We start from the raw sequence: 27,254 nt of genomic DNA on the forward strand, positions 1-27,254 counted from the left end.
TTTTTGCTCAAAAACTCAAATGATGATTAAGGATTTCAAAGACAGCTATTAAATTACAAGTATAATTAATTTTTGAGATTTTTTTTATATAACAAAAGAGTCATAGGTTAGTATTATGTACTTTTTCTGATAAGTTTATCTAAACTCATTATAGATACAGATGACAGTTATTGATCTGTACACAGTGATATAGAAAAATATGAAATTATATACAAAATATGTACAGAACATATACACATATGTATATTGAACTTGAGGGTTTTTTTAAGTTAAATTGTTGCATTTATTGTATCTGCTATTGTTGTTATTGTAGCTTGCTTCACACCAAATTGTAACAATGGGCCATTGGTTTTACAGAAAGTAAAGAAAGGTCGGAAGGCTGTTTTAATTCTTCCCAAACCTGGCCAGGGGATAATTCACACATTTCCATTCTCTGAAGCAGGCGTAGTGTCTTTATTAACTTGACCAGCAGAAAGATGTCACCCTCGGTCATATGTCAGATAACCAAAATCTTCTCGAGGTTCTTCAGATTCACTTTGGTTCTGACCCTGATTCTGGCCTGTTGGAACATTGCTCGGAAAGTCAGAGAACTCTTGTCTTCTGATACAGACTCCAATGTGCTGGTTCAAAGCCAGAAAGATACTTTTAAATGGAACGGGTGGGGAAGTGACACAACTTAACCAATTCCAAATCTTTGTTCTGTTGCCAGCTTGATCAAAATATTGACCTCCCAAGATATTGATGCATACCCAGGCTTTCCCACTGGGGTGATAGCAGGTGCTCCTGTCGGAAGAGTCCATCACAGACAGGAGCACAGGGTTAGAGGCCATGTCTTCTCAGACCATAGAAATGGAACCATTTATATTGTTGGGCACTCGGATGATGGAATATTTGCATCTTCCCGTCTGGAAATGAAGTCTGAAACTTGGTCCCGTGTTTACAATACTTTTCCAAGAATTCATCCCGAGGATCTTTCCACATGCTGTCACAGAATCGCAACAAGCAATGGATAAGATTCTTTCATGCCGTTGAAAATCAAGTTGTTTTTCTACAATTTCCTTTTCTTTTGGAACATCCAGAGAAAGTTGATAAGAAATTGTTGTAAAGTACCTTGATTAACTTCAGAGAAGCTAGTGTGTTCATTTGTTCACAACTTCTGTATCACAATAACAACAGCAAGACTCTGTCTACATCAACTGAATGCAAATCAATTACTTTTATTAAGCTAAGCCCTCACTAGATTGACGGATTTCTCATCACTGAATGCCCCATGGACCTCCTTTGCCTCCACTTTCTTCTCCTGCTCAGCTTCTATGATCTCTTCTTCCTCGACCTCTGTCGGCACCTCTTCTTTCCTCCTTCTCCTCGGGTTTCCCGACTGAGGCTATGCTTCAGTTGCAAGTTGGCCATGGTGAGCGGGAAGCTAGATCCTGATCGCAGCTAGCACAGCGGCAGCCTCCACGGGTCAGGATCTGGCGGCGCAGGCCCTGTTGTAGAACTTGAGTTTTCAGGGATTAACCCATATATTATGAAACTGTAAATAAATTTGAAAATATTCAGTATTCATAACTACAGTATAATTCATTTTTATAAGTGCTAAAATATTATTATAACACTGCAAAATGTTAAAGATAGGTGAATATATATATGACTCAATAATCAGTCTAGAATTATTTTTACTTAATCATTTATAGCACAATTTTTTAAATGTCAGTTTTCAGATATTTTATTTTAATGCATTTGCTGTCTCTGAATGACATTTCAACATAGATTATTGCATTGACAATAAAAACTAGTTGGAGCCATTAATTTCAATTTAGCAATCATGGTGTTGCTTCAGCTAGCAGCAAACTTCTAACAGACCAAGCATCAATGTCTTCCTACTAATCTATTAAAATGAAATGCTTCAAAAAGATATTAAATAAGGATGTGCCCTCTGGTGTATATTCAGCACTTTGTGGAATCTTATAAACTATACATAAGATCGTCAAGATTTTTACTTGGTAATATTTTATTTTTGTATGATTGCTAATCACTATGAGCATGTGCTACCACAACACCATGTAGTGGTAGATTGTTCATTTGCGTATGGTATAAAAAGCTCTAAATATGAGGAAAGCTTCCACAAATGTGACTTTTCTCATTCTTTTGTGTTCAGTTTGTGGTGCCTGGTTCCTGTGTGAAATGATTTTCAAGTTTTCAAATGAAAGCAGTAAAGAAACACAATATTTACACCCATTTAACTTGTGATTCCTTCATAGCTAGATATAATACAGATGCTAAGTCATTGGTCTGAAAGAGCTTCCACACATCTATAATAAAATAATTAAATTAGCGAGCTGTGTTTAGATCAGAGACCCTTGGTTGCCAACCCCTAAGAACTCAGGGAATTCAGAACCACAGAAGGATCATTTGGACTCCATTTGGCAGAGACGTCAGACACTCGCTGCTCTTGGGAACATCCTTTTCCAATAACATTTATAGCTCTAGATGGAAGCAAAAAGCACCATATGTTAAGAGTTTCCTGCAAAGCTTCCTGGTAAGAAAGGAAATAAATTCAACTTGTCACATCTGCTCGTGGGCCAGTCGAGTAGGATTTTATCACAGCCTTAAGTGGTTTACAAAACTGTCCTGTTATTGACTAAAGGGGCTTTACATTTCATGTTTTTTCAAACTGATGTTCATAATCTAAATCATTAAACTATTTTTCTTCGTTCGACTTGAGCAGCATGCATCATCATTTGCTTCTAAGTAAGGAGAATTATTCAAGCAATTCCACTAAGAATCACATTCCCATAGTACATTCTCCATAGCCCTCCATGGCTTAACTGCTAGAATGCCTACGGGTCTCCATTCTACCTCTGTTCCAACCCATGGGTCCTTACATTTTGCATAATTTAGGTTGGGAACTGCATTTAATCAGGCTAAATTGATTATCCACCATTCTTAAAAGTCCCGCCTGGCTTAAACCATGGCAAAGACCCATAGGGTCAGAAAGGATTTTTCTGCCAGAGGGTAATCACAGGAAAGGTGTTAAAATTTGCATTGTGAGCCACAAGTTTTCCCATAAATTGATTCATCTTTTTACCCTCACAATTAAAAACAAAAGTTAGAACTATGGGCATTTCAGTTTTCTATCATAAGCAATATTCTTCTTAGCTTGCAAAAATACTGTAGATACTACATCATATGTAAGCATTCCCTTTGCCTAATTAAGCATAAGTTATATTGATAGCACTTGTTCCTAACTAAAAGTAAGTTTTTGATTTACCAACTCATGGTTTTACATACATGTCTTTTGTAAAGAATGATCAAACTTATTAATAAAGTTTCTGTCAGTTTGAAAGTCAAAGATGTTCTAAGTAAAAATTATGAGCTTCAGACAAGTCTAATTATGTGAGCAATCATATAGGAAGTAAATGTAGTAGGATTTCCGAGAGCCATATGATGAAATGTTCAGCATTTATTTGTTTGAATACACACATCATTTCTACAGGTGTTTTGTTAAAACAAAATGTTTTGTTAAAACAAAAATTAAACAAATTAGGATAAAGGAAAATAAAGCAGAATAATATGACAGAAGAGAACAATTTAACACACAGCCCTATAAATTTATGAATGCAGGCTGTGGATTCTGCTGAGTTTCCTAGTAACCGAAACTGAACAGTTTAATGATTCACATTCCTTTCCATAGGAGAAAAAGATTGTCAAAAGGATTTTTCCACCAATGAGGCCTAGAAGAAATTTCTCTGAGGATCTCCAAAGAATGCTAAATGAGAGAGTCAACTGCATCTCAATCCTTCCCAGAAAAAGCGTACAAGTATTGGCATGTTTCATCGAGCTAGCTCCTGTAATATCACTCAGCGTAACTCGTATTGAAGTGCAGTTTATACAAAACGGTTCTACCAGTGCTGTTGCATTGCACAGTTCTGGAGTGCTGTTCACATAGGTGGTACTGAAGCAGCAAGCAAACACATCAACCGTTAGAATAGAAGAAAGATGCTAATTTCAGCAATATGGCAATGATCAATAATATCTTTCATGGGCCCTTTTCACAATGGCTATTGAACTTCCTACTATCATCAGTCATTAGACACAAATATATATAAAATATAAAATATGCATAACATGTATATTATATTTTAGTTTAGTGAGAGAAAGGGAGGCAGAGAGACAGACTCCCACATGAGCCCTAATTGGGATCCAACAGGCAAGCCCACTAGGGGGCGATGTTCTGTCCATCTGGTGCCCTTGCTCTGTTGCAACTGGAACCATTTTTTTAGCGTCTGAGGTGGAGACCATGGAGCCATCCTCAGTGCCCGAAGCCAGCTTGCTCAAGCCAATCCATCCATGGCTGAAGAAGGGGAGGAGAAGGAGGAGGAGGAGGAGGAGAGAGAGAGAGGTGAGAGGGGGTGGGGCAGAGAAGCAGATGGGTGCTTTTCCTGTGTGCCCTGATCAGAATTGAACCTGGGACATCCCTACAACCGGCTGATGTTCTACCACTGAGCCAACCAGCCAGGGCCAACTAAAATATATTTTACAAAAGAAACTCTGAGATTAATAATCATGTACCTATGCTCACTACACTTCTATGGGCTTGTCTGAAACTGCTTTCTCATTTGTTTTCTCCTTTATTATTTAGTAATAGGACCTGCAGACTGCATTTCCCGTTTTCTTGTATAACCAGGTGTGGCCTCTCTAATCAACAGGATGAATGCAGAAATGATATGTGCAACTTCTTATTAATCTCTTTAAATATGTTTGCCACCGGCTTTCTCTTTCCCTCTTTTCGTGCTGGCTAGGAAATGGTGATGGCAGGATTACTGTGGAAGCCAGCTGCTAAAGACAGTGGGATGTCCCACCTACCTTGCATTGCTTACCTGTGGATAGTTAAGGGAAAGAGAAATAAAACTGTCTTATTTAACACTATCTTTTGGGTGTTTTTAAAATTAAACACCTCAGTCTAATACCACATCAATGGTAACATCATCTGTGTTTCTATTTCTGTGGCTTTGAACTAGAGAATTGGAAAGAAGAAAACTGCAAAAGAAGGAAGGAAGGAAGGAAGGGGAGGGAGAGAGGAGAGAGGGAAGGAGGGGAAAAGGATATTGACTCTATTTTAATAGATAATCATATGGGCAAAGATTCATTGACTTAAACATGCATGAATCTGAGTATTTCACCAATAGCAATAATAGAATTTTAAGCAGAGCATTGAATTTGCTGTCAGCATTATCTGCATTCAAATCTTGATCCCAACATTTCCCTGACTTTTCAACCATAGACAAGTGACTAAAACTTCTCAGCCTTATTATCATCTTTAGTGTGAGCATGAGTATTAAAAAAAAATAGCTATCATTTACTCTATGATGGTTCCTAGTCTAAGAGCTTTCCATATGCTATTTTATTTCATCTTTTTTGAAAGCTAAGTATGAGAAACTAATACTACTCACAAACTATACCTGAAGAAACTGAGGCAAATTGCCTGAAGTCAAAGCCGGTAAGTTGTGGAGCAGGCTTTTGGCACCAATATCCTTGAGCTCTCGGAGACAAAAAGTACCTTTCTAAATGAGATGATCTTTAAAGTAGTAGTGCCATGCTTGGCTATCTGTGATTCTGTGATTATGGTATTCCTTTTTTTTCTTCTTTTTACAGAGACACAGAGAAAGTCAGAGAGAGGTGTTGATAGGGACAGACAGGAACAGAGAGAGATGAGAAGCATCAATCAATAGTTTTTTGATGCGACACCTTAGTTGTTCATTGATTGCTTTCTCATATGTGCCTTGACTGTGGGGCTACAGCAGACCGAGTAACCCCGTGCTCAAGCCAGCGACCTTGGGCTCAAGCTGGTGAGTTTTGCTCAAACCAGATGAGCCTGTGCTCAAGCTGGCGACCTCATAGTCTCAAACCTGGGTCCTCCACATCCCAGTCAGACGCTCTATCCACTGCGCCATTGCCTGGTGAGGCTATAATTCCTTTTTATTAGCAGCTTTCTGATATAAAGAGGAGCGCTTATAAATCATAATGTTATTAGAAAATGCACAATAGCACAAAAGGCAATTAAAAGTTGCTCATACTTCCTTCACTCGTAATTGCTGCTAACATGTGCACGCAGACTTCTTTTAGTATCAGATGTTCTTACTTGCTTTTATCACTTGACAACAATAACCCAAGTGCCAGCCGTTTCCTTCTTTCCTCTCCTGCCCTAAACAAAACTCACTTCTAATTTATAATCCATGCCATGAGGAAGGATATTTCCCTTTGCTGATTTGGTCCAAGCACTCCTTTGGAGCCACATTCTGACCGTACTTCTCCAAAATTCTTAATCGGTTTGCCCCTCACTTTTTTTTTCTGGTTTCTGTTGGAGCCCCGGGACACAGTTTTCCTCCAGAATGTTGCTCCAACTCCCCAAACCAGTGGCTAGATTTATGTAAGGCAGACTGTGCCTTCCCATCCTTTACTTTGTATTTATTTAGTCTACATCATCTCAATTCAAGCCTGTACATTTGACTTTCTAATGTGTTAAGATAACTAAAGGTAATAACAACAAAAGGAAGAAACTGTAGAAAGTGTTTAGTCATTTTACTCTCCTATAATTTCAAGAAAAAGCACTGAAAAAGTTAGTGCCTTCCTTGGATTCCTAGGCATTCTCCAGTTTCTGATCTTGTTTTCCTAAACTCCAGCCTGTGCCAATCTGTGAATGTGCAAAAAATAAAAAATAAATAATAATGGGGGTATGATGTCAGTACATTCTCCGGGGAATGTTATACGGATTAAATTAATCAATATGGTCAACACAATACCTCACATAAGGAGGATGTGATATAAATGCTGTTACTAATGTTACTATTGTAGAAGCAGGAACTAATCTTAGTTTCCTATCTTGTACAAAATCATCTCTCTAACACTGGAGAAACTACTTTTTATTATTTGGCAGAACAGTATTAGATACTTTTGTTTATATATATCTTGCCTTTCAAAGTCGGACTGGGCAGCCTCCTGGGAATAAGAAACATGGCACTATCTAGCCATGTACCTGTTAAGAATACTCAAGTTGGATAAAGTTAAGCTAAATCTTGCAGAACTCTAGATTGAAATGATAACTTCTGAGACAATGTGGGCAGGGCTCCAAGCTAGTTTTCTTCTTTTCACTTGAGTGAACATTTCCCACATCTCTAAATATTCTTGTAAAACTTGATTTTGATTATAGATATGACCAAGAAAACTCTTGACCAGAATCTTCTTACTTTCATGAAGAAATTGGATTTTCAATAAGCTTTAGAAGGAAGCATTGTCTCACGAAATGATCCACTTCTATTGCTCAATGCACTTCATATGAGCTGAGAGTAGATAATTCTTTAAATAAACTGGAGACCTAACTTAGAGTGCAATTATACTTGAGGTAGAATAACTGTATGTGTAAACACTAAGGTAACTGGTCATTTCAATTCAACAATATAGCAAAAATATCTTGAGGACCTGCTGTGTGCTAAGCCTTTTGTAACTGAACATACAAATATTAAACAGACTTCATTCCTGCTCTTAGGCTGTACCTGGAGGATTGCAAAGAAAAGACTCAAATCTGGGGGATAATGAGTTTTACGAGGGTATCAACCAAGTCATTCTGGTTAAACTTTACCACCAATTTAGATGTTACTGAACATAAGAAAAGCAGAAGGAAAAGTTCAGATTGTCTTGAGACAGTCTGTTCCATTTAGCAAGTGCTGAAAAATAAGAGGAGCAAACAGATTGGTTAACATGGAATGATCTAGAGCTAGTGACGAATCATTTTAAGGGAGCAGTGAAATTCACAGAACCTGGGAAATAAAACAGGTGAAGAAAAAGTAGGTCCTTTAAGCTTGATTATAGACCCTTTCTCAAAGTAAAAAAATACTTAAACTGTTTTTAATGAGAAAAATTCTTTGAGTGATTCATCAACCAGACACGTCAGTGACACCATGAATATATAGCAGCACCATCCACTGTATTATTTTTGGATGTGTGCAAACAAACATGAACCTATTTCTATGCTCCAAGGTTATGCATACTTTCTATAAGAAAGTTCTACATTACTTAAATTCTTCCATAAAACACTAATAAAATGTAATAAAAATAAAAATGTTTACATTATCAATGAAATCTCACCCTGGTCCAGTGGAAAACTCTAGTTCAAAGAAGCAGCAGTTTGCATTAGTTTCCTGTTACTTTAGTATTTGTGTGTGAATTAGTTTCTGCTCCTCTCTCCTGTATTTCACTGGTTCATCTTAATATCATTTCTAGGGGGGAAAAAAAACAGTTTAAGCGAAGCCTGGGGGGGTCTTTCAGAAGACAGAAAGTATAACCATCAAATACAGAGCTTGCCAGTAGGCATGAATGGGTTACCAAGTTGACTTTTTTTTTTTTCCAGTTGGGAAGATGTTAGAGCTGAAGCAAAAGAGGCAGAAATATTTCTAATTATTTTATGTTTGCAAAAAACAAATCATCCATGACTATGTGTACATATAAACAAAGTACTTAGCTACCTATGTTTACGTATTTGTCTGTAGGTATATGATACTTCCCCCAACCCCTGGATGCTTTTTGCCTCAAAAATGGCAGTTATATATGTTCCTTTCAATACCTTAATAAAACCAACAGTGTGGATTCTAAAATCAACAGTATTCCAAAATGACAAAAAAAGATGTCTAAATATATACATAATGTCATCACATTTAGAGAGACAATAGTTAATATTTATTAGATTACATATGTATGCTAAGATGTTTATGACATACCAGGTACTATTTAACTGCTTTGTATATATTAACCTACTCAATCCTCCTAATAACTCTTTGAGTGGGTCATATTAGTGTCACTATTTCATAGGTGCAAAAAACTTAGACATAAAGAATGGGAGTTACCACAAAAGGCTAAGCTATTAAGTCCCCAGATTTCTCCCTCACACTATCTATTCTTAATACTGTGTTAAGATACGTTCTTACATCTGACCAGTATAAGATTGATATAATGCTGATCTGGGGGTGGGAGGGGTTCTTGGAAAGGAAATAGCTTTACATTGGCCAAGCTGGTGTTCCACTACCCACTCTTTGTCATTCCTTTTTAGATCCTAGCTTCACATCACAGTCTTTGTTCAGGAGACCTCCCAACCCTGGCCTTGTCCTGCCACACCTCCTCTGCTGGTATAAGAAGGATACCCGGAGTGATTGCCTGACTGTAAGAACAGAAAGATTACTTTTTTAAAAAAAAATTCAAAGCTGAGCTAAACAATAACGTATTTTCGACTATACCGCCTTTCTCTCAGTGCCTCCCGAGGGGGAAGGATCCCTCGCAGGCTGGCTGTGGGCACTGCGTTTCCCCTTTGAACTGTTTGGAATGTCAGGCCCATTAAGAAATAATGTGTTCGCTCAAGAAACACAATCAACGTAATTGAACATTGTCCCCAGGTAAGAGTGTATTAATTTTTTTTCTCTTTCTTGCAGAAATGTGGATGGAAATCACATTCATTCTGCTACAGAATAAAAAGAAATTAGTTTAAATCTATCACAAAATAAACACTTTAGAAATACAAAGTTGCAAAATCATATCATGAGAGCAAGCAGGAGATTCACATCCCGTGGTTTATCACTGATCATTTATCTAATTATTCTTTTCCTGCTTTATAGTAATATAAAAGAAGAAACATGCAGGTCAAACCTTACTGAAATGAGTATCATTATCCCAAAACACGTGTTTAACTGGAAGAGAAAAAAAATTATAAGTGATATTAGTATTTCAGAACTTCAGATTCAATGACAGTAAATCAAAAGAGTGTAATTTTTTTTTTAAACTCTATGGTAAATGGATTTTAATTAAACATTAACCAGGTGTCCATGGGGCTACACAAGTTGGCTATGGTGGTCAAATAGAAGTATGACTTATGGATATCTTGAGCGCTGATGACACACACCTAATCACTATGGGATCCATTATGTGACCAGTGCCTTCAATCTTATTTTATTTAACTTTACATCAGCACTATGCCTAATTGAAGATGCATGAATTCAAAAGAACTTGTTCAAGTCTCTATAGCTGTGAAATTGCAGCCTGGCACACCTGTACCCTTTGTCGGTATCAGTTTCTTCAGCAGTTAAATGAGTATAAAAATCTGATCTTTCATCGATCTGTGAAGATTAAATGAAAAAAAAAAAGAAAAAAAAAAAAAAAGAAAAATAAAGGAAAGACCTGGAATATAATAAATGCTGAACAAATGTTCGTTATTATTTCTAAGTTTTCTAAATTTCTTATTTTTATCTAACTTTGATGGAAAGGAAATTAAAATGAATGCAATAATGCATACTCATCTGTATATAAGAAGAAAGGTGTTCTCTTAATACCCGGAGTGTTTTGGCAGTTTATTTCAAGAGTGTACTACGACACTGAAGCGCAGGGGGTGCATATGCTTCAGCATTGTTGTCACTTGGACAAGTCCTACTGTCATCAATAAGGGGATGCTCACCAGGTTTAATCAGAGCATAAAAACCTGAGCTTAAATGATTTGCCTTATTCCATTCATTCTTTGTAAAAATAGCTTTCTCTTTGGCTAGTTTGCCATCATCCACTGATGGGTAGATGATTAAGCTAAGGTGCTTTGGTGATAGTTGTTCTGCATGTATATAAATGGTTGATTCTTACTATTGCAACAGCCTTTTTGCAATCAAATATTTCCAGGGCAGTAGGATGGGTATAACTCATAATAAAGAAAAAGTTACAATAAATATATATTTTTTAAAAACTGCATGTGCACATGAACACACACACAGAGGTCATTTTCTTCACTAGGGAGCTATGCCACTGGCAGGAGGCTTCTTGTTATTTAGGAAGGGAGGGAGATCAAGCCTTGGACTACAGGTAACATTTCAGTAGATGGATATGGGAGGGGAAGGCATGCAAATAATTTCTGGGGACGTGCACAGAGGCAACATATAGTGTCGATGGATATAAATATATCCAAATTCATTTTACCTATCATGCTTTTATCTTACTTAAAAACACTATTAAAGACACTTGATTATTACAGCAGAAAAACTATCTTCAACATGTAATAACAGAATCTCTTAAGGTCAAGAAAATCCATTTAGTAAATGATTGATGAGTGGCTTGAAAACATTAAGATAGCTTCTTATACATGTTCAATATATTCACTGGGACAACTAGTTGTTCTTATTTTAAAAAATAATAATCTTCACTTTCTTAATTGCAAAATCATTTTGATGATCACTTCTATTAAGCAACCACTGAACTCCTGGGCGAGCCTCTCAGGAGTTCCTGACCATGAGGAAATCCTTGAGCGGTGGGAAAAACATGGGCCTGAAGTGGCCAAAAGCCTGTGGAAACATTTACAAAAGCATTCAGCATTCCCTAAGGGTCTGAAAGCAAATGGATATTTCACTGCTACAATGAAAAGAAACATTTCAATTTGGATGTGTTTGCTTGTGAAACAAATGTTTACAACAGAAACCTCCATTTGGGTTGTTAGAACACGGTCAAACAAAGTATGTATTTACTGAAGAATCAAGCACGCTCCTCATTGGAAGCATTGCCTCTTTGGGGACAGGCTATATCAGCAGGATAATGTGCTGGATAACAAAAAGGAAACGGAGCTACACAGTTTTAAAGTCATAGGCGATATATTTAACACTCGCTCTCCCAAAATGATTTTCCCATGAAGTGTGTATTGGTTAGGATAAAAATACAGAGAAACCCAGAATATGGGGATTTAAACAAAATAAAAGTTCATTTCCATGAACTTTTCTCTTGTAACTATTTAAGTGTAGGAAGTCCAGACCATGGTGTCAGGCACGAGGTCCCTCAGCTTTGACTTCAGAACCTATAATATTTAATTTCCAGAGTGTGGTCCTTGACAGCTGCTCAGGCAGCTCTGCCTTCAAGCCAGTTGAAAGAGGAGGAGAGTTGAGGGAGGACTTACTTCTTCCCTTTAGAGCAGTGGTTTGCAACTGAAGGTGAATTTGGCCCTCCCGCAGGAGAAATGTTAGCTTGTCACAACATGGTGGCGGGGAGGGGGAGGAGGGTGGCACTTGGGACATCTAGTGGACATCTAAACATCCTACTATGAACAGAACAGCCCTCCTATTCCTGATAAAGATGAATTATCAGGCCTAGTATGTCAGTATTGCTAAATTTAGAAGTCCTGCAACAAACTGAAAGCTTCTTATTGGCACACATTTACAGGATATGGAAGCTATCCAAGGACTACTTCTACCGCACTCCAGCTGTGTTTCCAGAGAATCACCTGGCATGAAAGAGCACCATCGTTGGCAGAGACCACCACGGGTCCCCAGTGTCTGTCCTCTTCTTCTTGTGTGTTAACAGAATTTAAACCTGGCCAGGCTAAAATATTTTAAGATTGCTTCCAATTGTGACAACCAACAATGCATCCAGCCACTGGCAAATACCCCCTTGGGACATTCTATTAAGAAATATTTCTCAGCTGGATGTCTTTGTACAAGTTAATCGAACCTTTGGAATTTCAGTTTCCTCAAAAGTAATAATATGCATGATACTTGTTTCTCAAAGTTATTGTGGTAGGCAGAATTTTAAGACATCCTTCAAGATTGATGCCCCTGGTGTACACACACCTCATCCCAGATAGTCAATCAAACACTAATCTATCTACGGCTGTAAAGGGATTCTAAAGATGTAATTAAAGTCCCAAATCAGTTGACTAAGTAAAGGAAATTGTGCTCCCTGGTCCTAATCTAATCATATGAGCCTGTAAATACAATGAGATTTTTCCTGGCTAGAGAGTCATTTGAAGTATGAGAAGGATTCAATGCAAAGGAGAGTCTCCAATGGTGACTTTGAATATGAAAAGTGCCCATATCCTGAGGAATGCAGGCACCTCTTGGAGAGAAGAGGAGCTCCAGCTGACAGCCAGTAAGGAAATGGAGAACTTAGTCCTGTAGCAGTGAATTCTGCCAGTCATCTGATCTGGGAAGGGAACCTTGATCTCCAAGTGAGAACACAGCCCATCTGACACATTTATTTTAGACTTGTGTTGGGCAAATGAGTTTGTCAAATTTGTGTCATTTGAGTTTGCTCACTTTTATTGTTAAAAATGGTGCTGGGCAGCGCTAGGTATGTGATCTGTGAAACTGCTAATTACCTTCCTGCTTGGGAAGGGCCATTGTTATGCTAATGTGGGCTGGAGGAGAAGTTTTGGTGCCTGAAAGTTTTAAAAGAAGAGAAAGAGAAGAAGAAGGAAGCCATATTTGCAGAGAGAGAGCAGAGAGAAGGAGATGGGGAACAGAAGTGAGGGCTTTTATGAGCTCCACTGAGACTGGTAGGGCCTTTAATTCTAGGAAAAACCAGAGAAGATTCTCCTGGTTGTGGAACTGGAGAATGTGTCAATAGCTTTATGACCTCTGAGTGAAAGGGATGTGCTTTTCCCTATGTGTTTGCTCATCACCTGCTATCAGACTTGAATAAAGGAATGGCCCACCATTTTTTTGGCTCCACTGTTTTTTTACCATCTGCCCGAATTTACTGAGAACCTGCATGTGAATGGCCATGACAGCCATGACTACTGCCCATACCTTGAAAGACTCAAGCAGAGAAGCCAGTCACTCCATGCCTGGACTTCTGACCTACAGAACTCGGAGCAACAGAGTCAGTGTTGTTCTAAGCTCTTAAGGTTCTGGTAATTTGATACACAGCAATAGAAATCTAATAGAGTTATTACAAAGGCTAATTGTGGTAACAGCAGTTATTTTTCAGTGAATGTTATTATGTTTCAGAAAACTAGTTTCACATTTAAATTTTTTTTTTTTATTGCCTGACTGGTGGTGGCACAGTGGATAAAGTGTCTACCTGGAATGCTGAGGTACTGGGTTCAAAATTCAAGGTCACTGGCTTGAGCATGGGCTCATCTGGCTTGAGTGTGGGCTCACAAGTTTAAGTGTGGGATTGCTGGCTTGAGTGCGGGATCATAGACATGACCCATGGTCACTGGCTTGAGCAAAGAGTCATTGGCTGAGCTTCAGCCCCTCCTCCGCCCCATTCCGGGTCAAGGCATGTATGAAAAGCAACCAATGAACAACTAAAGTACTGCAACTACAAGTTGATGTTTCTTGTCTCTTTTCCTTCTTGTATGTCTCTCTTGCTAAAAAAGATATGTATTTATATTTTTCAATAACTTACAAAGTAGGCATTATTTCCCCACTTTACAGATGCACAACTAAGTCCTAGCAAACTCATAAAATTTGCTTAATATCTCATAGCAAAAACCAGTTAAACTGGAATTCCAATCACACCTCTATGTCTTTTCTTCATTGTCTTACTTTGTTAAATATAAAGGTAGAGAAAAAGGCATCCTAATTTCACGCATTTTGCTATGTATCCACCATGACTGACTCATTGGTTAGTGAACTTTCTGAGAGACAGTAGACATACAATCATCACTGTGCAAGTGCACAATGCTGAGCTTTCATTTTAGAGTTCAAGATAGTGGCTAACCCAAGTCAAGTCTTACTTTCCAGCTTCACGGCAACTTTCCTTCCTTATTTACTTGGCTGACAGCTTTTTCCTTTTATGCTGTATGTAGTCAGCAGAGAAGTCTTTTGAAACCCACCTATTCCTTGTCTTTTTTTTTTTTTCAAAGACTCTTTGAGAGTTTCCTGGACTTGCTATATATCAAGGAAAAAATACCAGAAACCACCTATCTAAATGTTTACCTAAAATAATAGTAAGTTTGATAATTGTCATTTATAAGCATTTATCATGTACCAGGCACAGTGCTAAGTGCAGGGTGTTACATAATCCTCACAGAACCCTATGATGTAACATTATTAACTATCCTAGTTTTATGGAAGAAGAAATGGTCTCAAATAGGTTCAGCACCATGCACAAGTAAACTTGTAAGTTGGTAGCAGAGACAAAATCAAATCCACATTCTGTTACACTCAGTGTTCCTCATTCCACAGTATATATTTGTTCTTAATCATGAAATCTCACAAGGGTTCTCCAAATCTGTCCTTGAAATAAATTACTTTCGCCCTGGCTGGTTGGCTCAATGGTAGAGCGTCGGCCTGGCGTGCAGAAGTCCCGGGTTCGATTCCCGGCCAGGGCACACAGGAGAAGCGCCCATCTGCTTCTCCACCTCTCCCCCTCTCCTTCCTCTCTGTCTCTCTCTTCCCCTCTTGCAGCCGAGGCTCCACTGGAGCAAAGATGGACCGGGCGCTGGGGATGGCTCCTTGGCCTCTGCCCCAGGCGCTAGAGTGGCTCTGGTCGCGACAGAGCGACGCCCCGGAGGGGCAGAGCATCACCCCCTGGTGGCAGAGCGTTGCCCCTGGTGGGTGTGCCGGGTGGATCCCGGTCAGGCGCATGCGGGAGTCTGTCTGTCTCTCCCCGTTTCTAGCTTCAGAAAAATACAAAAAAAAAAAAAAAAAAAAGACTTTCTTGAGGTGTTTTCAGATGAGTCTAGAACCTTAAAACATGGTACTTGCTATTTACCAAATATGGAATTTGTTTTTATATACTATCAACATACTACCCTTCTATTTTTGTACATCATTATTCAACAGGATTCATCTTGAGTACTACTGCTGGTTTATTCTATGCCATGAGTGAGCCTTATGGTTGATATGTGTCTGCTGGTGATGACTTTTGTTGCTTTACCCATGTTCTTTCATCCAAATCCTTAAAGGCTAAGGCACTTCAATACAGCTGGTACAGATTAGGTATATTGTAAGGCAGAATGCTGAAAACAGATTCCCACATGCCATCTGTAAGGGCTAGGCAGATGTGCCCATACACATCTGGAGAGCCGCTGTAAAATAAGAGCCTACCATTTGGTAAAGGTAACAGATGGCCTGGTTAGCAAATGTGAACAGAGTTAAGTGTAAGACTAGGAAGAAGACAACCACCATCACAACGAATACATAGAAAGGAAGAAGAGCACCTGACACATTAAAACCCATTACAAAATGAGAAAACTGCAGAAAATGGTGACATAGCAGGATAAGACTTTTTAAAAATGTTAAGTAAAGAGATAGTTTAAACAATGCCCTGATTGTCTCAGTAATTAAAAACTTTCAGAATTGTGCTTAGTTAAATCTGGTTAATTTGCTACACATGGTAGTGGAATTGGTGCTCCACAGTCAACATTTGGTGTGGTATGTCCTGGGGGCACTTTCGTCATTATTATTGAGTAAATGACATTAACAGAAGAGATGGGCAGGCCTGTCTTTACTCATTTCAGGGAATCCCACTGCCTTTTAAGGAATCCTGCCAACCTCAGCTTTTCTTCAATTAAAAAGGAAAGTGCTGAAGGTAGATTTAAGAAGAATTGGGTCAATACGTTGGTACAGATTCCTTTTTTAAAGTATGGCTATCATGTGGTTAAGTTCCCTTTGGTGCTCTGTAATAGATTCTCTCAACACCTTTGATTCTTCCAAGAAGTTTTCAACAAATGATTGATAGTAGGATCTGCCCCTATAAAAGAGACAGATTTCAGAGCTGGGATAGAGAGCCATTAAGTGGCAGGATAAATGTAGAAGGAAAGCAGAAAGTCCATACCACAGTGGAAACTTGGTTTTGCTCTAAGTCATTGGCATAGAGCTCTTCTGCTGTGTCTTGACATTCTATTTAGTCTTAAAGCAAGAACTTCACAGTCATTTCTTTTTTTCAGGTTGAGTTGACATTGAGGAAGCAAGCTGCTGTAGTTGGAGTCAAACCAGACAACCTGCCCATTCTGCTAATTGGATTTTGGGATCTGTGTTGAGACAGTCTGAGCTGGAAGTTTATTCATCTCTTCTCAGATGCCAAATCCATTGGCCTAGATGTATACAGAACCTAATAAAATAAATTAGCAAAATGATTATGTCGTGGACATTTCCAAAATATATATCTTGTGGTTACACAGTTGGGGACTCTTTTATTTCTAACTGATCAATTAAACTTGTCTAGCTACATGAATTGTTCTAATTACTGAGTTTTCCCAGAATTAAATACTCTTAAGTTAAATCAACTAACAGTTAGCAAACGGGAGCTACTTTTTCTGCTTCTCTCCCTAAAAGCCCTCCCTAGAATTAACAGTTAGGTGCTAATTGCAAATGATTAAGTGCTCACCAGTCTTGGAGTCCTTTCTTTAATATTAATGAGATAGATTAGCATGGAACATGTCTTCTATTAATATTATAAATGGAAGCTTGCATGGATCACTGAGTGCTGTTTTGTATTATAAGGAGCATTTAATTTCAAGGAATAAAAATGTACACTCCTAAAATGCATCTCACTTTCAGTGTGGGAAATAAAGTTACTGAGGGAAATGTTTAAATATCATTAATTTAGAGCAACCATGTAGCAGTTTAGCAATAACCACCATAACAAACTTTTACGTAAGACTTCTTTCAGTAGTCTCTGTGAGTGGGCATAGTGCATTAAACCAGAGTGGAGTTTAAGTTATTCCATAATGTATAAATACATGCAGAAATACCCACCATTCTATAGTACTAAAAGAAATTACTTGGCAGTTTAGAACTGAATTTCCTTGCAAGACACCACTTTCTTATTTTAAAAAATGCTAATTGAAAAAAAAATGCTAATTGATTTTCTTTGCCTGTTTACAAACAACAAACTCACTGCTTTTTCTTTCTTTGAAAAACAGACATAAGTAATAAACACTTTTTCCTTCTAATTTTTCCTAAGGTATTTATGAAAGATTAAAGCTTATACTTCATACATTGCTGTTTTAGAATCTGCCATAACAAGTTAAATCAACATTGTGTGTATTTTTTATAGTACTGTACTTGTTGTTAAGCCTAATCCGGAGGGACCCGAAACATTGAAGACAAGAACAAGGTTCGTCGTTTACACATCAAAGCCTCATTGTCTAGCTTGACCAAGCGGCAACTCCGACAGTGGTCTGAGGGAGAGCCTGTGCTGGCCCTTTGTTCTACTTAGTTTTTATAGTTTTGTAAGTGGAAAGTACAGAAGCAAAAATTGCAATTAGGAGCCCCTTACCACTATTGGTTATAGTCATATGTCCTTTAACATGATAGGACCACGTTCAATTTGCAAGCCATACTTCCTTTTGGGGAAAACAAAATTTACAAGCCAATGCAATGGTAGAAAGATGTCTCTTTACATATTAAAAGGCTTTCCTATACAGTGATACCTCGGTTCTCGAACAATTCGTTCCGGGAGAACAGTCGAGAACCAAATTGTTCGAGAACCGAAACAATGAAACCCATAGGAAATAATGGAAACTGGATTAATTTGTTCCAAGCCCCAAAAATATGCCTATTTACTGGTGCTTTCTCACAAATAACGACTTCATTGATGCTGTCACCTGCTAACTCTTTTTCTTTAATGAAAATAAGAAGCAGCTTCTCCATTTCCTCCATTATCTGAGGCCTTTGCTTTGTTAACAATGTAACACCTTTGGCAACATTGGCAGCCTTTATAACAGCTTTATTCTTAAGGAAAGTTGAGATAGTAGATCTTGGCATGCCATACTCAGCAGACAGATCTGAAACACGTGTGCCCTGTTCATATTTGGCAATGATTTCTTTTTTCAGCTCAATCGTTGTTCTCACAGCTTTCCGCTTACCTTTGTCTGCATTACCACTTCTGGCTTTCTTTGGACCCATGTCTAAGGGTTAAATTCAGTGTACAAAGCGTGCACAAAGCGTGAGTCTCTCCACAAAGCGTGACTCTCACCACAAAGCGTGACTCTCTCCACAAAAACGTGATTCTCTCTCTCCACAAAGCGTGACAAAGCGTGACTCACACTGATGACGCAGGCAAGGCGCGCTCGGCCGAATGAACGCCATTCGGCTCAACTCGGCTAATCTCGGACGTTCGAGTTCCAAATATTTGTTCGGATTCCAAGACAAAATTTTCTCGAATTTCCTGGTCGAATACCGATTTGGTCGAAAGTCAAGGCGTTCGAGAACCGAGGTATCACTGTATTATCTAGTGTTCATCTGCTATCTCTCTCTCCAGAGTCACATGTGTTAACCACATGCATTTACATAGGAGAGGTAGTTTCCGTGGGGACAGATGCCCGCAAATGGCTCATTGCTATGAGAAAAGGTTTATTTTGGCTTTTCTCTCCCTGTACCTAGCTAGCCGTTCACCCCTTTCCCCACAGGTGTGGTGGAATGTCTGAGGATCCATGTCTTCCTCCCCTTTGCATTTACAATACAATGCCAAGGGCCATCCTGACTATGCCAATCACACAGTACAGAGACTATTCTCACAATTTCTCTGCACACCTTAACCCAAATCAACAAAATGTTTCTCAAGCCTCCCAAAATATTAATATTAATTCTGTAGCTTTTGGTACTTTATAACACCTCTGGGTGAAGTGGCTCAGTGGCTCCTCACTTGTTAAATAGCACTTATCAAAATGAACAATTTTTAACTAATAAGCTTTATGAAATAAAATGGAATGATGCCCATCCTACAATGTTGATCTAGCTCATTATGGTAGATTCTAAAACAGCAATATATGAAGTATAAGCTTTTATAACACCAAAACACAAAACATTTATTTTTTATTAATTTTACTAGGGTGACATCAATAAATCAGGGTACATATGTTCAAAGAAAACATGTCCAGGTTATCTTGTTGATCAATTATGTTGCATATCCATCACCCATAGTCAGATTGTCCTCCGTCACCTTCTATCTAGTTTTCTTTGTGCCCCTTCCCCTCCCCCTTCCCCTCTCCACCCCACTCTTGTCAATGTCTCTTAGTCTCGTTTTATGTCCCACCTATGTATGGAATAATGCAGTTCTTGGTTTTTTCTAATTTACTTATTTCACTCCGTATAATGTTATCAAGATCCCACCATTTTGTAGTAAATAATCCGATGTCATCATTTCTTATGGCCAAGTAGTATTCCATAGTGTATATGTGCCACATCTTCTTTATTCAGTCTTCTATTAAAGGGCTTTTTGGTTGTTTCCATGTCTTGGCCACTGTGAACAATGCTGCAATGAACATGGGGCTGCATGTGTCTTTACATATCAATGTTTCTGAGTTTTGGGGGTATATACTCAGTAGAGAGATTGCTGGGTCATAAGGTAGGTGAAGGCAAAAATAAATGAATGGGACTACATCAAACTAAGAAGTTTTTGCTCAGCAAGAGAAACTGACAACAAAATAAACAGCCAACTAAATGGGAAATATTTTCAAACAACAGCTCAGATAAGGGCCTAATATCCAAAATAGACAAAGAACTCATAAAACTCAACAAACAAACAAACAATCCAATAAAAAAATGAGAAGAGGACATGAACAGACACTTCTTCCGGGAAGAAATACAAATGGCCAACAGATATATGAAAAGATGCTCATCTTCATTCGTTATTAGAGAAATGCATATCAAAACTGCAATGAGATACCACCTCACACCTGTTAGATTAGCTATTATTAACAAGACAGGTAATAGCAAATGTTGGAGAGGCTGTGGAGAAAAAGGAACCCTCATTCACTGTTGGTGGAAATATAAAGTAGTAAAACCATTATGGAAGAAAGTATGGTGGTTCCTCCAAAAACTGAAAATAAAACATTTCTTTTATATAGTGGTGAATCTGAAAAATTATCATTTCAGCTCTTTTGTAAGTTGCAAGAATTCGCAAATAAAACAAAAAGAAGTTTATGCATTTAAACCAAATCAGAGCCTGTTTTAATGCAATGTGTACCACAGTTTGGTTAAGGACTTGACACTCTGAATCCAACTTTTAGTTTGCCCTTACTTGTTGAACTTAAAACTATGTATGTAACTCATTTACCATTTACCCTATATAAACATGTTTATAACCAAATAATACCATGCAGTGACTACTTATATACTTATAGTAACAGAGCTGATACTTGTGTTTATGATTTTTATATGTTAAAAGTGATTATGAGTAATATAGGATTTCTCAAATCATATAAAAAATAAAAATAGCTAATACCTTACATTTGATCTTACATATATTTGGTTTAATCCAGAATATACATTATGTATCGGCCACATATATTTTTTTATAAATATGTTCAGGTATTGTGATTTTTTAAAATTATCTCAAATTTTATCTATATAATGTCATAATATAAGGTAGTTGTGATACATTATCTAGCAAAATAAGTATGCTTGAAATATCTGGTTTCTAAGATATTGACAAATTCTTATTAATTAAGTTCTTATAAATTCTGAAATATAATATTTGCAAAATAAATTCATGAAAATTGTGATAGGCAGAATTCTAAGGGAGATGCTCCCTGATATACACACTCTCTATCATTTTCTCCCCTTCCATGTGAGCATGACCAGTGAGTATGGTACAATACCACTATCAGAATTACATAATTTATCATTTGAATTGGAAGTATATCAAGAAGATTTTCTTGGGTAGGTCTGATCTAATCAGATGAGCCTTTTATCAATAGGTGAAGCGCTGAGAGAGTCTCTTCTGCCATCTCAGAAGAAAGCAAACAGCCATGTTGTGGAGGGGACCACAAGGCAAGAATTTAAGGGTAGTCTCTAGGAAGTGAGAATGGAAGTGAAACTTGATTTAAAATTTTTAATTTTTTATATTTTTAAGACTTTATTCATTTTAGAGAGAGAAGAGAGGGAGAGAAAGAGAAGCAGGAAACATCAATTCCCATAAGTGGCTTGACCAGGCAAGCCCAGGGTTTGAACCAGTGACCTCAGTGTTCCAGGTCAACGCTTTATCCACTGCACCACCACAAGTCAGTCCTGAACTCAGTTTTAAGGGCCACAGAAAATGAATTTTACCAACAACCTGTGAGTTTGGAAGAGGGTCCCAAGCCTTAGATGACATTATAGCCTGGGTAACACCTTGAATTTAAACTGTGAAACACTCAGCACAAGACCCAGTTACCCTGCCTGGACCTGCTAACTCACAGAAACTATTAAATAATAACTGTGTGGTTTTTTTGTGCCACCGAAGTTTATGCTAATTTTTAGCAGGAAAAAAAAAACAAACAACCCCCCCCAAAAAATACCAAAATGAATCTGGTTTGCTTTATGCAGCATAAATATAACTGAGAACAGCCACTCTTCTCATTTAATGAAATCTGGCTGCACACTTATAATAGCCCAGAAAACATGGTATCATTCATGGCAAATGAAAAAATAATGAAGCCTCAAGTAATATTGCTAATTAAATAGGAACACAAGAGTTTCATAATTTTGGTTCCTTCTGTCCTTCAGATAGATGCCATCATCATTGACAATGACACTGCCAATCATTCTTGGATGACTCTGCAAGAAATTTTCTAAGCATATCTCAGCATTCTCTTCACTGCTCACAGGTTTCGGACTCACAAGAGAAGCTACATTTTCTCCAGATTGCGGAAATTGCAGTGTTCCGTAGAGCACTGGGGAAATGTTGGATTAACTGTCTTCTGTGAATGCTTAGGCTCTTCTGACAATGGATTCTGTTCTCAAAACCCTGGACAAGGAATAATAATCCACAAACTATTTCTTGTGTGTCACCTCCTGAGTGTCAACATCAGAAAACACTGAATGTGTTTCAGACAAAAATTCTGAACATCAGTGATAATTCTCCTTGCTTCCCTGGTTTAGAGGTGTTCTGCTTGGCAAAATACTCAACCATATGTATGTCTGCATTTAAAAAGTTCTTGGGGGTTCAGAGCTGAGAATCATTTCATGTACCGTAAAGTCACTGGGTCCTTAGCATGGTGAGCCAGTATTTGGAGGGAATGGCTAAGGAATGTCTGCCACTTTCTTTTCTTTATTTTTCCTTCTTTGTCTCTGGATTCAGAATATCCAAGTTTAGGCCAAAATAAAATGTGTGATGAAGAAAGAATTACTCAATATAAAATCTTTGCTGTGCACACTAATAATGCAACAGCTATTGCAGTGCAACAATGAAAACTTAGCCACAATACCTACACCCACACTCAATTTCAGAGACACAGAGGCTCCTGTTTAAGAATTCTTACAGTTGATATAATTTCTTCTCTTCTAAACTGTCATACTATCTTGAAGAGTCAAGAGCTACAGCAGAAGCTATGTGATAAACCATTTCCAATCAATCTCCCTAGTGAAGTACCTTTATGCTATTTCAGACAATACCCAGGAAAATATGCTTTTGTGACATAGGTTAGTTACAAGGCTGGGGCAACATTAAGACCTTAATGAATCTGGATTTTTCTTTCTCTGCTGAGAAGACAATAGTCATAGCCAGAGGTTCTTATCATTATAAAAGTTTATTATATACTTACTTATAACTTCTGTATTTTCTACCATATATTTAAATCTGAAAGGTAAAAATTGTATATTAAGTTGAGTATTGATCTAAAAAGGTCCCTAGAATAAAAGGCCAGAGTTTAAGGATCAGATCCAACTCTTCTTGGCAACTTACACTTTCTAAATGCCAGTGGCCTCATTATAAATAATAAATAAATAAATAAATAAATAAATAAATAAATAAATAAATAAAAGAATAAAAGGATGCTTGCAGTATGGTGTTTATCTCATGAAATGATTGTAAGACTCGAATGATGCATACTGTGCCTGCTGATTTCTGTTTTCTTTCTGATCCAGTCTCTGCTCTTTATTTATTTCTCTGTATTGCAGAAAACTGCAAATTACATGCTCCCTTGCTTTCTTTTTTTTTTTTTTTTTTTTTCTTTTTTCATTTTTCTGAAGCTTGGAAACAGGGAGAGACAGTCAGACAGACTCCCGCATGCGCCCGACCGGGATCCACCCGGCACGCCCACCAGGGGCGACGCTCTGCCCACCAGGGGGCGATGCTCTGCCCATCCTGGGCGACGCCATGTTGCGACCAGAGCCACTCTAGCGCCTGAGGCAGAGGCCACAGAGCCATCCCCAGCGCCCGGGCCATCTTTGCTCCAATGGAGCCTTGGCTGCGGGAGGGGAAGAGAGAGACAGAGAGGAAAGCGTGGCGGAGGGGTGGAGAAGCAAATGGGCGCTTCTCCTGTGTGCCCTGGCCGGGAATCGAACCCGGGTCCTCCGCACGCTAGGCCGACGCTCTACCGCTGAGCCAACCGGCCAGGGCCTCCCTTGCTTTCTGACTTTTGCATGGTTTAAGCCAATGGGAAGCCATTAAAAAAATAGTATGCAAAAACCTGACTATTTCTCCTCCTCTCTTTCTTCTTTAGGTAGTATGTCTCTCAGTATCTTCCTAGGTACCAACCTGCACCAATCAGCCATTTCCTCAATGGCCCCAACTCTGGTAGGACAGTTTCCACTAAGTTTGCATTTCTACCAGAAGGGCCTTCTTCTGGGTTCTGGTAATATCGTCTCGTCCTGTTGTCTCTGTTGCCCTTGAAGTAGCAGCACGTAGATTTTGCCCAGCTTTTAGTTGCTTTGCCATCTCTTACATGGCTTTTCCATTGTCCTAGCAGCTACACACTCATTTCACTGTATCAAATTATCTTCATTGTGAAAGACTAAGAGAAGTTTCGGTTTCTTGGCTGGACCTGAACTAATGTCTATGGGAAAACACTTTAAAGATGATAAATATTCTGTAATGTAGAGTATTGGTACTGTAGTCACTTGAATGATTAAGTCATGTATTTCAAAGTTGATATATTTAATTAATCTGCCATTTTGGCACTCTCTCATGATTACCTCCTTTTCTGGACATGGATAATCAATAATCGATGCTATAAAATATCTCTGAAATTATATGTATAAAAATAGAGTATTTGGTTTCTGTCTTATACACAGAGATAGGCAAAATATGTTTACTGTTGTGAGTACATGAAATTTTAAACTATTTTTTTTTTAGATTTTTTAAAAAATTGTTCATTTTAGAGAGAGGAGACACAGAGAGAGAAAACTGGGAGGAGCAGAAAGCATCAACTCCCATATGTGCCTTGACCAGGCAAGCCTGGAGTTTCGAACCAGCGCCCTCAACATTACAGGTTGATGCTTTGCCCACTGCGCCATGGCAGGTCAGGCTAGTTTGTTCTTGTATCATTAATTATCTATTAATTATTGTATTATTTTTTGTATTATCTATATGAATAACTATGAACCTACTTTTGCTCATCCCTGTATGCTCTTATTAATGGAAAACATAGACTTAGAGTTGGAATATTTGAGAATGTATTTGGGTATCTTAATTCAAATTTATTTCAGAGTAAAGCAGTAGGAATAGAGACAATTTCTTTTTAACCACCTATCATCTCCTGCTTTATGTAAAAGAATGTATCAATCCTCAGGGAGAGACTAGTACAAGCAAGTAAAGTGAAACATTAGGAAGAAATACTAAGGTGGCTTATGTTGCCCAGAAACAAACTTCTATGACTTATTTTTGCATAGATCGACATGTATCCTTCACTCACCTACTATGAATGTTCAGAAGTTAGTTGCTTGTCGTGGGCGTGAATATTAACTTATTTATTTGGATAAAAAAATGAAGATCGTTTTTTGTGTTAGAAATTAAATCTGAATTGGCTGATTGGTTTGAAAATGAATACTGCCTCTAATTCATTCAAATAAGGTTGTGTAATGGGCATTATCTATAAATTGAATGAACTAAATCTGCAACTCGAAGCTTTTGATGAAATTGTATTTAAAACAGTGATGACATAAAAGCATTTTTAAAGTTTCCCTAACTTTATATATATCAAATCAAAGAAGTTGCCTCTAAGTGAAAGAGGAACAGGTCTAATTAAGTTTTTTGATAAGTGTTAGTAAACCTTTTCCTGAAACAAAGAAAATAAACAATTCTAATGACTAGAGAATATGAATGTATTAAATCATTTGTTACTTTCAAGAAAATTGAAGAAAGACCTAATTGGGTTACTAGCTGGTAAATCATTAAAAATGATGTTTTTTGATATGTACTTTAGAAAATGTTTTTAAAAATTGAGGAGTGTTGACATGGTAATACTTTATTCACATGTCCTTATTTATAAGAACAAATTTTTTCAGCAGATACATTTTTAAAGCAAACAAACAAAAAATAGAAATAAAATTGTTACTGATTCCACTAACATTTACCAATAAATTGTATTCTTTTATAACACAAACTATTAAAAATGATTATCTCTTTCATTAAGAAATAATTTCTAATAAAGTTTACTATTTATACTTAAAAGCTATAAATACATGCTTTTATCAACTGTATAATATTAGCTCAAAGGGATTGTGTAATATTAAGTCAAAGTTAGAGTTAAAGAAAATTTGATAAAAATAAAAATTTTAATTTACATTTATAGTTTTGAGACAGGAAAGACAAGCAAAAACCACGTTACATTAAAACATAGTCTGTATGGTCATTAAAATAAAAATATGAATCCAAGAGGTAAAAGAAATAATATAAAATTTCTGACTTACAGGAAAGTTTGTTTTTGTAAATTAAAAAAATTAATGTTTATTTTATGGAACTTAGAGAGAGAGAGAGAGAGACAGAGACAAAAACTTTGATCTGTCCTTGTATGTGCCCTGACCAGGGATTGAACCAACAACCTCTATACTTCAGGACAATTGTCTAACCAACTGAGCCATCTGTCCAGTGCTGCTTTTATAGCTTTTAAAATTAATTTGTTTGGTGTCAGAGTGCTATGATATTTAGGTATTTTGGGATACTTTGCACAAAATGGCCTTCTTTATTTAATAAATGTTAATTCTTACAACATATTATGTTGTATTTTGTGCAACCAATTAAACATGATGAATATCTTTTAGCTGGTATATAAGCAAAAATTTTTTGAAGACCTATCCACACTGTGTTTCTTCTCTGAGCTATGATTGTACTCATTCTGTTTATGTGTTTCTGAGCACATCAAAGTATCTCATCCTACATCAACTGATTTTTCCTTCTTCCTCAGTCCTGTCTCCATCTGGATGAGCTATTATGTTCAAGAGTGTGTTGCCTCATTGCATAATGTGGCTTCAATATACCTTTAATAGGTAAGTTATCTAAAAACAAATAATAAACTCATATATAGAAATATCTCCTGAGTTCTCACTATCTTTCTAGCTTCAGAGTGCCTTATTTTTGGCCATTTCCCCCCTTTTGCAGCTGACTTAAATTTTCATAGCCCTCATATCCCCCTTTAAAATCTCTTAATCCTTCCTCGTTCAAAGCATTTGAATTTAGTTTTAGTATTGGATGATTACCGAGTGAGTCATTTGGATTATGAAAAATAACCCTAGATTAATTTCTTTTATTTCTCCATTACATTGTTTCAAGCCTGCTTCAATTCTCCCCCAACCCTCCTTTTTAAAATGAAG

At 37.5% G+C, this 27,254-nt stretch overlaps 1 protein-coding gene across 1 annotated transcript; it reads right to left on the reverse strand.

Moving 5' to 3' along the window:
- Positions 1-269: 269 nt before the first annotated feature.
- On the reverse strand, positions 270-24,381 carry ERICH6 (glutamate rich 6). Its single transcript, XM_066372666.1, is given in 7 exon segments — positions 270-328; positions 331-608; positions 610-885; positions 887-968; positions 971-1,110; positions 10,099-10,160; positions 24,274-24,381. Coding segments are annotated over 7 exon segments (1,005 nt in total).
- Between the last annotated feature and the right edge of the window lie 2,873 nt (positions 24,382-27,254).

This window comes from Saccopteryx leptura, chromosome 3, assembly GCF_036850995.1.
Source record: "Saccopteryx leptura isolate mSacLep1 chromosome 3, mSacLep1_pri_phased_curated, whole genome shotgun sequence".
NCBI classification, from domain to species: Eukaryota; Metazoa; Chordata; class Mammalia; order Chiroptera; family Emballonuridae; genus Saccopteryx; species Saccopteryx leptura.